This window comes from Mercurialis annua, linkage group LG3, assembly GCF_937616625.2.
Source record: "Mercurialis annua linkage group LG3, ddMerAnnu1.2, whole genome shotgun sequence".
In the NCBI taxonomy this organism is placed as follows: Eukaryota; Viridiplantae; Streptophyta; class Magnoliopsida; order Malpighiales; family Euphorbiaceae; genus Mercurialis; species Mercurialis annua.
In genome coordinates this window covers 71,040,132-71,053,277 of record NC_065572.1, presented here as the reverse complement: position 1 = coordinate 71,053,277, position 13,146 = coordinate 71,040,132, and the positions used below count along the sequence as shown (strand labels likewise).

Sequence of the window (13,146 nt, the reverse complement as noted above, 5' to 3'; positions counted from 1 at the left end):
AAAGAAAAATGATCGAACCTGAGCAATAAATAGAGAGAAGTCGCTGGATTATTGATGCAGGAAGACAAAGTGAGGCTCCGGCGAAGCAACGAAATGTCGATTTCTTCATTTTTTGCAGGGGGATTTTAGGAGGCTGACCTAGTTGAAACCATTCTGAATTCAAATTATGAAAAACTACTGAAATGGGAAGTTTGAAAGAAATGGAAACTGGAATTTGAATGGAGAAAAGGAAGGTGAAAATCTCGCAAGAATCACGACATACAATCTCTCAGATTTTGGAACCGTATTTTTCTCATTTTGAAAGTATAAAAATTGAATTTAGAAAGGTTAAAAATCGAATAATAAGAGATGAAATGACAAATCTCAAATTTCAAACTTAGGGTGGTAATTATCTAATTAATTTGGGCTAATCCTGTAATCCCTCTAAAAAAGTCAATAAATTGTGCCAACGATTGCTGATTTCTTGTGTTTTTTATTTAAAACAATTATATACTTTTTTAAATCTTGTATTTTGACTCTCGTTTTTATTTAGATTTATGCATCATATTAGTAACAAAATGATGATCGTATGCAATAATACACTTATATATGTGAAGTTAAAAAGATAAATTATATCAGCAACTTTAAAAATAATTTTAGTTTCGTCAGTAGTCCGATATTCGAAAATGGATAAAAATATTATTAGTGTAATTTAGTCATATTTTAATCAGCTGACTACTTGAACGAGATTATATTAACGTCTTTTTAAAAAAAAGTTAAAGTGATGATCCTAAATATAAAAAATACAAAATAATATTTCTTTTGAAATATACTGAAAATTTAGTGACGGGTAATCTTTTTTCATCCCAATAAATTTAATTGTTAATATGACTTGGATTCATATTTATATATTATGAAGACCAAACTGCTATGTCGCCGAGCCAATTAAACTGCAAACTGATGATAATTAATTGGATTTATTTATTGTTATGTTATATAATGATGAAATGCAGCTAATACAAGTCTAAAGTGGAGGTGCTGGTTAGTGTACCGTTTGCAATTATAACGGTTTCATTTTATTTAAACCAAACGTGGCTTAATGACATTTTTTTTTGTACAGGGAAGGAGGCAACAATGCCTAAAACAGCTTATACTTTAACATTATAGTCATAAACATTATTCTGTTCGATTACCATAACCTCATCATTCTCAGGCAGGATATTACCATCATTTAAATTTTCCATCAAAGTATCAGACGGGTCCGGATCAACAGGGTGTTGGAAAACTCGAGGAATAGCTGCGTTACCTGACTTTGAATTGGTTATTGCATGATGACCAACATAAGGCCTGATAGTACTCTTAGAAGTTGAGCTAGTATGCTCATGACAATTAGGACTAGGTTGTAAGCAATTGTAACCACTAAGTTGGCCTTTAACGATAGCTTGCTGAAGAAACTAAACTATGCAACTTATGATTATTTCACTAAGTTGGCCTTTTTAGTTCAATTTATGAACCATAATTACAATTTGGCTGGTAGAGACTTGTCATAAACACCAATTTATTTTTAATGTTTGTGAAAATGAACCTCTTATTATACTGTGGGAGGAGGAAGCAACCATTGAGAAGCAGCTATGAAGCTAAGAGAAAGGTAAGGTTTGGCTTCTGCATCTGTGAATTGCTTCCGGTATTTGACACGCTCAACACTTTTTGACCCCGGTCCTGTGCACTTGTACTCAGCGAACGTCGTTGTTCTGTAATCCAATAATGCCTAATGTTAATGGCTAAAAAGTCCTTACAGCCTCCTTTTTAGTAGTTATTTCAGCAGTTTATGTTATCTATGTCTTACACATTATGTGCTTCTATTTTCTGAAATTAACAATTGCTATTTATTCAAAAAAATCTTCCTTTATCACACTACTAGAAAACAGTCGATTTTAATCCGTCGCTAAAATATAATTAACGATGGATTTAGGACAGATTTGAAATCCGTCGCTAAATCTTAAAAAATTTGGCGGGATTCATCTTGAGGGACGGAAATTCCGCCGCTAAAAATGGCTTGTTTAGGATTTAGCGACGAATTTTTTAATCCGTCGCTAAAAGTAATACATTTAGCGATGGATTGTGAAATCCGTTGCTGAAATATTTTTTATTAAAAAATAAATTTCTATTAAAAATAATTTTTTATCAACAAAATAATTTTTATAAAATAATTTTTATATTAAAATGCGAGAGTAAAGTGTAAAAGTAATAATTTGTTTTTTCTAAAATATTATTAAAAAATTATTTATTAATTATTTATTTAAAAATAATTAGTATAAAAAAAATTATTTTATAATACGGGAGTAAATTGTAAGAGTAACTTTTTGTTACTTTGAGTTATATTTAAATATAATATACATAGATATAATAAGAATATGAGTTGGTTAATATGGAGTTACGCGCGGGAGAACTACAAGGTTAAAGAGGATTGGGTGGGAGCGCAATGTGAAAGATGGATGACTTGCTGGGAAGTTGAGAAATTTACAAAAATTGCGGGTGGGTGACAGTGTGTTGTGTATAGCGGGCGGGTGACGGTGGGCGACCGATTAAATAATATTTCATTTTATGATTTTAATTAAAAAACTAATTCTTTTAAGAAAAATTAGTGACAGATTTAAATCCGTCGCTAGTTTTTTAAAAATCCGCCGCACTTTTTTTTATTCTGTCGCTGTAAAATTTTGCGACCAAAAATGCTTATCCGTCGGTAATACATCACTAAATTTTTTTAGCGACGGAATTTAGCCATTTAACAACGAAAAAATTCGTCGCTAAATGGCTGTTTATTAGTAGTGCTACCCCTATTTGTAATAACTAGTATTTATTGATATCTATAAATAAATTAAAAGAGAACTCTATATTAAAAAAAGATATATGATAAATAAATAGAGAAAAAATTATAAAATTCACAACAATAATTATATTTTCTTAAATTCTATAATTTCTTTCTGAGAATGTTACAAATTTAAAGTTATAGCATTTTACAAGTGTTTCAAATGTAAGACATCCTAACCAGTTTTGGAGGTAGGTTGGGGAATAGTTGTTGGCCACGGCGGAAGCACAAAAAAGAAGACCACTGAACTAGAAACTATACCGCCTGGAATAAATGGATCGCTGACTATTTCTGAAATTCTACTTTTAAAGTCATAGGAAACAATCTGTTGTTGACGCTTCGCATAAACTACATTCATATCAGAAGGATGAAAAGCTAGCACCATCAAAGGAGGCAATCCATAGGGGCTCACTTCATACATTGGAATCTTAACTTGTATACACCACTCTCCGGCATCATAATCATCGAGTTGCCACACAATTAAATCACAATCGCGCGATGGATCCATAAAGCTTTGAAGATATCGCAGGCGGCCACCACATACTCCAAGCAAACATTGACGCATGAGTCTACCATCATCATCTTTATGATCGGTTTTCGGCAAGTCAATGAAACGACATTGGTCCGAATCTTTGTCTAGATTGCATGCTACAACAACATTAGGATTTGCAAAAAAATGCATTATCGAATTGTAAAACACAGCTTGGTTTGAAAAGAAAGTCCCTACCCTTATAAATCGAGGGCATGCCAATTTTACACTCTTCCATTCACCGATATCAGAAAAAAAGATTTGAAGCAAGATGGTTTTTGAGAATTCTCTATTTTTTATTATGTGCACCACCTTGTAAGCTTCGTCCGTAGCGATGAAACCTATATCTGCACATTTATATGTGTGAACATGCCTAGGAAGGGAAATTCATTTTGCAGTTAAGGGATTGCATACGTAATAGTTACATCCCGTCGACGTGCAGCAAAGCAGGAGTCCGTTGCTCGATGCCAGAACTCGAATTTCTCCATCATGAGGAAGAAATTTGAGTGAAAAGTCTATAGAAGTGAATTCAGAACGGTGCTTGAATGCTTATTGGAGGCCTGTAGGAAGAGCAACAGTATCTTTAAGATCATAATCGCGATTATCATAATTCTGGTAGCGGAAGAGAAGATTCCACGGCGAGGGTGTTCTTGTTGGCATGTAATGTGTATCACAAACAAGTGAATTCCAGCTTTTGGATACCGATTTGAACTTGCACTTTGATTTCATTGGAAGTCTTGAAATAATTTCCATCCAAACCGTATCAGGAACATCGTCATCGTCAATAATAATATACTCTGTCGTCGTTTTCCTTAATTTCATCATCTCCATCAAAACAAACTATCAGATTATCAAATTGTTTGAGAAAGAAAATAAAAAGATCAAACCTTTGCTGAATTAATTGTTCGAAAAAGAAACTTTTCTGCCTAATGCGTTGTTTCTGGTATCCCGCAATTTGTAAAATGATCATGAGTGGCTTAATTATGTTGTGTTTACACTTTATACAAATTCTCCTTAGAATAGGTTTTCTAGCTGAGTGAGAGTCAAGTCTTTACTAAAATATAGAATGAATCTGATAACTTTCGAGGCAATGTAAGGCCTGTGCAACCATAAGAAACCGCTGCCCCTTGTAGAAACCGCCGTCGCCACATTAAAAACTCATCAAAGCCATACCCATCATAATCCACCACCAAAACTCCAACATACCAAAATCGTTTGTTGAATGTTGAGAAAAGAACAAAAATGATTATTAGTTTTAATTATTACACACAATTAAAAATATTTCATCTCATCTGAAATTTATTTATTTATTTATTCAGTTTTTATATTAAAAAAAATAAAAATATTAAATTTTTTCAAGAAAAAACATAACAAGTTCTTTTAAAAAAAAATTGATATTTTATCCTTAACTTTTGTCAGTTATGTTAAATGTTAAGATTATTTAGTAATTTCTCCAATTACTAACCAATCAATAACTGACGTGAATAAATTTAGTAATTAGACTTTAAAGTTTAAATTAGTTTACATGGTACACTTGTCAATAATTTTAATAAGTAATTTAGTAAATGGTACACTCGTCAGTTATGATTAAGAAATCATAACAAGAATCACTTAACTGTATACCATTCTCTAATTAGCATTTTTTTGTCAAATCAATTTATCAACAGAAAGAATCAAAAAAATTGGAATCATCTTTCTTTTGAGAATCGCACATTCATTAATTAGAAATCAATATTAAGGTAAGGCTCAACGCTCTGATTATATATTTTTTTTTCTACTTGCATTTTAATCTGCTAATTGTCAATAATTTTAATAAGTAATTTCGTAAATGGTACACTCGTCAGTTATGATCAAGAAATCAAAAAAAAAATCACTTAACTGTATACCATTCTCTAATTAGTATTTTTTTGTCAAATCAATTTATCAATAAAGATTATTAAGAAAATTGGAATCATCATTCTTTTCAGAATCGCACATCATTCTCAAGAACAGATATGCTCAAGAAAGAACAGATATGTTCTTTCTTGAGAACAGATCGTTCTCAAGAACAATCTGTTCTCGAGAACAGATTCAATTCTGTTCTTAAGAACATATTTCGAAAATCTGTTTGGGGAAGATGACCGGCGGGCAACAGAGGGAGGCGGCGGGCGGCGGGCGGCGGGCGGCCGGTGGGCGGTTGACCGGGTTGATGGTTAGATTAAATTGAGCGTGGTTTGATTAGTTTGGTTAGGTTTTGATTTGATTGGCTTATTTTAGGGGTATTTTGGATTTTTTAATTTTTTTGAATTTTTTCTGACATGTCAGATGACGTGGCGCCGCCAGCCGCCATTTCGTTTTTTTGTAAGGGTATTTTTGTCCATAAGGACCGTGAATGAGCGCCGCTATAAAGGTTGGGGGGTTTAGAGAAGCTTTTGAAAGTATAGGGGTTTTAGGAAAGTTTGGGGTAAAGGTCGAGGACCATTGATGATTATTAGCCTCATTAATTAGAAGTCAATACTAAGGTAAGATAACTTTATTCAAAAAAAAAATATTAAGATAAGGTTCAACGTTATTATTATATATTTCTTTGTTCTACTTGCATTTTAATCTGCTAATTGTCAATAATTTTAATAAGTAATTTAGTAAATGGTACACTTGTCAGTTATGATCAAGAAATCAAAACAAGAATCACTTAACCGTCTACCATTCTCTAATGAGCATTTTTTTGTGAAATCAGTTCATCAACAGAAAGAATTAAGAAAATTGGAATCATCTTTCTTCTGAGAATCATACATTTATTAATTAGAAGTCAATACTAAAATAAGGGTCAACGCTCTGATTATATATTTCTTTTTTCTACTTGCATTTTAATCTGCTAATTGTCAATAATTTTAATAAGTAATTTAGTAAATGGCACACTCGTCATTATGAAGAATTCAAAAAAAAAGAATCACTTAACTGTATACAATTTTCTAATTTTTTTTTGTCAAATCAGTTTATCAATAGAAAGAATAAAGAAAATTGGAATCGTCTTTCTTCTGAGAATCACACATTCATTAATTAGAAGTCAATATTAAGGTAAGGCTCAACGCTCTGATTATATATTTAATTTTTCTATTTGCATTTTAATCTGCTAATTGTCAATAATTTTAATAAGTAATTTAGTAAATGGTACACTCGTGAGTTATGATCAAGAAATCAAAAAAAAAAAATCACTTAACTGTATACCATTCTCTAATTAGCATTTTTTTTGTCAAATCAGTTTATCAACATAAAAAATCAAGAAAATTGGAATAATCTTTTTTCTGAGAATTGCACATTCATTAATTATAAGTCAGTATTAAGATAAGGCTCAACGCTATGGTTATATTTTTTTTTGTTCTACTTGCATTTTAATCTGCTAATTGTCAATAATTTTAATAAATAATTTAGTAAATGGTACACTCGTCAGTTATGATCAAGAAATCAAAACAAGAATTACTTAACTGTATACCATTCTCTAATTAGCATTTTTTTGTCAAATCAGTTTAGCAACAGAAAAAAATCAAAAAAATTAGAATCATCTTTCTTCTGAGAATTACACATTCATTAATTAGAAGTCAATACTAAGGTGAGGCTCAACGCTCTGATTATATATTTTTTGTTCTACTTGTATTTTAATTTGTTAATTGTCAATAATTTTAATAAGTAATTTAATAAATGGTACACTCATTAGTTATGATCAATAAATCAAAACAAGAATCACTTAACTGTATATCATTCTCTAATTAGCATTTTTTTTGTTAAATCAGTTTATCAACAAAAAGAATCAAGAAAATTGGAATCATCTTTCTTCTGAAAATCACACATTCATTAATTAGAATTCAATACTAAGGTAAGGCTCAACGCTCTTATTATATATTTCTTTGTTCTACTTGCATTTTAATCTGCTAATTGTCAATAATTTCGTCAGTTATGATCAAGAAATCATAAAAAAGAATCACTTAACTGTATACCATTCTCTAATTAGCATTTTTTTGTCAAACCAGTTTATTAACAGAAAGAATCAAGAAAATTGAAATTATCTTTCTTCTGAGAATCGCACATTCATTAATTAAAAGTCAATACTAAGGTAAGACTCAACGCTCAGATTATATAAACCTAAAAACATAAGAGAATGGAAATTATTGTATCGATAAGTATAAATAGAAACATATCGGGGTTAGACGCGAAAATACGACGAGTTATGTATACGTTTGATTCTCGAGTTTAAATTTGAAATACCAAATGCTATCTTATAGAGGTAAATAGTGTTTTACAATTTAAAAGAGTTTAGAGGTAGGTTAGGTGTTTAAGGGATAGCGAAATTACACTGATGGTGACCTAATTTTGCTGAGTAATTCAATTTCACATGTTTAATTATGATTATCAATAATAATTTGAGTTGCAATTCAAATATGATATACTCATGAAATCAATGTGGTAGCAATTAGAAATATTAGTTATGTACCGTAAATATAAAGTAAGGTTTATTTTTAATGTTTGTGAAAATGAACTTCTTATTATACTCTAGGAGAAGGAAGCAACCATTGAGAAGCAGCAATGAAGCTAAGAGAAAGGTAAGGTTTTGCTTCTGCGTCCGTCAATTGCTTCCGGTATTTGACACGCTCAGCACTTTTTGACCCTGCTCCTGTGCACTTGTACTCCGCAAACGTCGCCGTTCTGTAATCCCAATAATGGCTAATGTTAATAACTAGTTCATAATCCAACTAATTACGCAAGAAAAAATCCATTAACAGAATTAAAATTTATAGTTCGCGGAACAAGAATGGCTCCGGTTCAGAATTGGCTATTCACTATTCTAAGATAAATAAAACCAGAGTTTTTAAACTTTAAACCGGCATTAGGAAAATTTTAGACCGGATCCAAATCCATCGGTGTTAGTTTAGGGTTTGAAACCAAGATAAATGGTTCCAATTCCTTAAAATGTAGAATCGGCATGAAACCGATTCCAACAGTTTCATATTGTTATTAGCCCAATTTCGGATTTAGTTGGTATCGTATCAATTTTTATTAGAAAATCTCACGTCGAATAAATAAAAGGATGCCAGGTGATTTATAAGTGGAGATTAATAGTACTAAACATAAGCCAATTAATTTTGTGCAAGATGGACTTCAATCACACTATTTGAGACTTGATCAATTTCAATTCCATAAAAATTCTACACAACTAGTATCAGAACAATTTGACTGGTTGGATTCTAGTCTACCCTTAGCCACCTCTATACACATATATAATGTCAATTTTATATATACCAAGCAAGGCATACGTACCCTTCACGTTCAGAGTGGAAATTATTGAACCATCCAGCAGGATTAACGACAGCTCCCATCTCAGTATAAGCATACACCACTCTAGGCCTTTTCATCCACGCTCTTCCCAAAAATGCCCCTCGCCCTTTTCCAGTCACCCTGCAATGCGCAAATACAAATCCAGTGTCCTCTGTTTCTTCATTTCTCGCCTGTGCTGCTATCACCCTCAACCCCTTCTCTTCCACCACGTGTAATTCCGTGTTCTGCGCTTCATTTCACAAATAATTAGTACTTAGTATTTTGATCACTTGCTCATAATATTAATCATCCAATTAAAAATGTAATTAATTAGTTACCAAATAGATGGATTTTCCGCTTCCGAAAATGTAATCAAATGTGCCTTCAATGTAACAATCTTTGAAGAAATGACGGCCTTTGTCATCACACAATGTGTCTTGAAATCCAAGAATTCTGCAATTGTATAAAGCTGCCTTGTCACCGCCGGTTCTTAGAGCAACTGCTTGAGCACCTTTTCTTTTACCATCCGGCCTTGGTGCAGTGTTCTATTACAAACAATATTATGAACATAATTAGCCTAAATTATAATTTGGGACCTAATATACTACACACCACCGAAACAGAAACTTCAAAAAGCCAAAATATGGGTTAGAAACCATTACCGACTTTTAAATTCTTACATTTTTATAGCCAAACATCAATTTCATCAAAAAAAAAAAAACATATCACTAAGCAAATTTAAATTAAAAATTACTTATACGGCCATCAAAAGTTAGTACATATTTTAGAATAAAGTACATAACTTGATCTCTTTAAATTAAATATAATATATTGCAAAATATTATATATTTATTGTTCAATTAAGAAAAGCTCATCGACCAATGAGCTCTAACTCAAATGGTATAAGCGCTAGGCAGCAAACTGCTAGGTCGTGGGTTCGATTCCTCCCACAAACGCTCTCCCCTCCGCAATTATCAAAAAAAATAAAAAAGTTCATCGAAAATTATTTAATGATCTATCGTTGTTGGTAAAATTGAAGTTTAACAAAACACATTAACCCTCGAAACGAATAGTTTCTAATCAAATATGTTTGTAAATGTCAAGTTTTAAAACTTTATAAGAATTTTTCGGAAACAAAAACAAAATGCCTAAACATATGATTGGGGAAGTTTTCGTGCAGTTTACCTGAATAATGAGATTAGCTGCAACGAAATACTCAGACTCGACAGTGAGAGTGGCACTGTAAACAGTTCCATATTGAGCAGCAGTACCATGATACGACAACGTTGGCATGGCTTTAGCAGATCCATAAAATGTAATAAAAGGCTTATTTCTTTCAATGGTGATTTTTTCAGTATAAACACCGGCACCAATATCCACGATCACTCGTTGTTTATTATTAACCGGAACACTCTTAACCGCATCCGTGATCGTCTTAAAATTCCCAGTACCATCTTTTCTCACCTTAATGATCTTCGGACGATTCTCGGCAGCTTGAAGCGTGGCGTTTAAGGTACCTTTCCGGTCCGAAAACGGTTTAACGTTGGCGATAAACCAGTTGTTTAAGGCGGCTTTGGAATATGGTATTATTGGTTGTGAATAGTCAGGAACGGAGACGGAAATGTTATTATTTAGTGATAGGATTGAAATGATAGCTAACTGAAATATAGCAAAAAGAGTTGTTGTAGCTCTTGCCATTTTAGTGTTTGCTTTTAATGAAGGGAAGCTGGTTAGTTTCATTGGAATTTATATGAAACTTGGTTTTAAAAAAGGCATAAAATTAATTGGATTTAGAAAAGAAATCGCATTATTTTGTTTGTAATTTGTGAAATGTGTCTTTTAGATTCTTAACTGATCTATTCTTCTGTTGTTAAGATTAATTGTCAAGAAGCAGAACGGATGTGTAAATTAAGGGGTAATTACAAAAAAAAAAAAAACATGAATTTTATTTGTTTTGTAATTGTAACAGGATAATATATATTTTATAAAATACAAACTATTGATCTTTTTACAATTAGGAACAAACACTCTTAATATTCTTTAAAATAAGTAGGTATGGATGTCAAAATAACGTATATTTTAGCGTCCACGTCCATATTATTTTATTAAAAAATATCTTGATATTCTAAATTGTAAAAGAAATTACAATTCCAGTTTTATATTGTTAAATTTGAGAACTCATGTTAAAATTTTAAACCGTGCTAAAGTTCATGTTTTATTTTACAATTAATATCTTATATTATGATCAGACCATTTTAGCATTAAAAGATATAGAAATCATAGTTGTATTATAATTCATTTCTGCTTTAAATAATTTTTCTACTTCACTAATTAAAGTAAGGACAACATCAGTTCTTTTGAAATTTATTTTTGAAATTTTAAAATGAGAAATTATTTTAATAAAAAAATTAAAGTGATGACAATTATAAGAAAATAAAGAGAATAAACAATAAGAACATTTAAATTAATTGATTTCTCAAGAAAAAGTTTAAAATTATTATAAAAATTGATTTCTAAAATAACTTGCAAACGATCTCTCTTGCTTTTGTATAGCAACAACGCCAAAAGCCAACAAATTTTGATTTTTTATAAATTTATTCAATTTTTTTAAAAATTAAAAATTTATCATAATTTGATAAGTTCGCTGAAAATTAATTTAATTATGTTTCTGTAGTAGATAGATTGGCATAAAATATTAAAATATAAAATTATATTTTACATGTACCATACGGTTCAATCGGCAATTTTTTTATATTATATAAGAACGGTTGTCCTTTAAGCACAATAAAATTAATTTTAAAATTATATAGTTTTTTTAGCGATTTGACCATATTAAGATAAATTTACAACTTTTTCAAAAAATTATTTTTTGAGAGCTTTTTTTATGCCAATCTACCTATAAAAAGGTAAAATCTTAATTAAGTGAAAATAATAATTAATAGAAGTACATCTTGCAATTTCATGAGAAAATGCTCATGCACTAAATTCGCTTTAAAAAATGGATCAATTCGATCTTTAAACTTGTGGAGCGAATTCAAATAAATCTTGGTTAGCTAACTTTGATAATTAAAGAGGAAAATCATTCAATTTTGGTCAATTATCTCCCATTTTGTGTTGAAATGGAGCGTAATTTATACTACTATCAGTACTTTCTTCCAATAACAAGTTACTACAAGATACTTGCAAAATCCTATTGTTACCAAAACAGAGAAAAAGAAAATCTACAAACAAAAATATCATAACATTCATTAGCACAACCGCACTCCTTACCCAAATGCCACAACTAGTCACAAAAAAGTAAGTAGTTTGCTCGTCACAAAAGACTAAAATTCTATAACTCCTTTTGTTTTCATTTGTTAAAATGTAAGACACCTACCCAACCTGATTTTATGAGGTGTAAGACATGAAGCCTTATTATCCATGCAATTCAAACAATCCTAATCCTTCATATTCAAAAGTTTGACAATTTGTAGATGATGAAAGAAGAGATAGACTATTATTTGTATATATAAGACCAATTCTCAAAAGAAATGGTTGGCTAGCTAGTACGGACACGAATACTGAAAAACGGTACATTTGACGCGGACATAGCAAAACAGTGTCATTTTAAGTTTTTCACGTAAAAATGAAGTTTCGTGTCTGAAACGTCAAGTGTCAGAATATTTTCGAAATGGAACATATTGATTAAATGAAGTGTCCATGCTGCCGATATGGTTAGTAAATTAAATCATCCACTCCTTTAGCATGAATTAGGAGTTAATTGATTTTATTTAAAGAATTTTATTTTAAATTGTCAAAAAATAGCATACTCTTGTTTTTAATCTGGTTTATAAATTTAAGGATTGAATTGACCTTTTATTTTTATAAAAAAACATATGATCAATCAGAGAAAAACAAACAAATTTTAACAAAATTTTAAATTAGGCAAATCCGGGTAAAATTATAATTATAATTAACCTGGATTGATTTTTTATATTTTGAATCCGGGTAAAATAAAAAATCACGTTCATAAACTATAAGCCTAAAATATAAAATATAATTTGACATAAACTATCACGTTCATATAAATTGGTTGTTATGAAAGTTCAATTGCCAAATTAAAACAAATCAAAGCAGAGACATCAAACTGAAATAAACTCAAAGTACTGTGACAGCTATGTCAAATAACCAAACATGACATGTCACTAAGCTGGATAACAGATACTGGAGGTATACAAACTATTATTACATTTTTTTTATGGCCAAATTTTAATATTTTTAATTTTAATTACTAAATTTTAATATTTTTAATTTTAGTTACTAAATTTTAAAAAGGAATTTTAGGGAAAAGAAGATGGCGTGGAGCTGAAATTTGTGACCAAATTAAAAATAAAATCAAATTCAATAGCCAAATTAAAAAGAAATTAAAGTTTGATAATCAAATAAAAAAAGAAAATTTATTAACTAAAATAAAAAAAAAATTAAAATTCATTCACCAAAA

General features: G+C 30.5%; 1 protein-coding gene across 1 annotated transcript; it reads right to left on the bottom strand.

The window, feature by feature from the left end:
* Nucleotides 1–7,804: 7,804 nt before the first annotated feature.
* Nucleotides 7,805–10,427, bottom strand: LOC126674463 (putative pectinesterase 63). Its single transcript, XM_050368909.2, has 4 exons — nucleotides 9,852–10,427; nucleotides 9,005–9,211; nucleotides 8,670–8,911; nucleotides 7,805–8,057 (listed from the first exon to the last, which is right to left on the bottom strand). The coding sequence occupies exons 1-4, from the start codon at nucleotides 10,404–10,406 to the stop codon at nucleotides 7,898–7,900; spliced, it is 1,164 nt and encodes a 387-aa protein (XP_050224866.1). The 5' UTR covers nucleotides 10,407–10,427; the 3' UTR covers nucleotides 7,805–7,897.
* Between the last annotated feature and the right edge of the window lie 2,719 nt (nucleotides 10,428–13,146).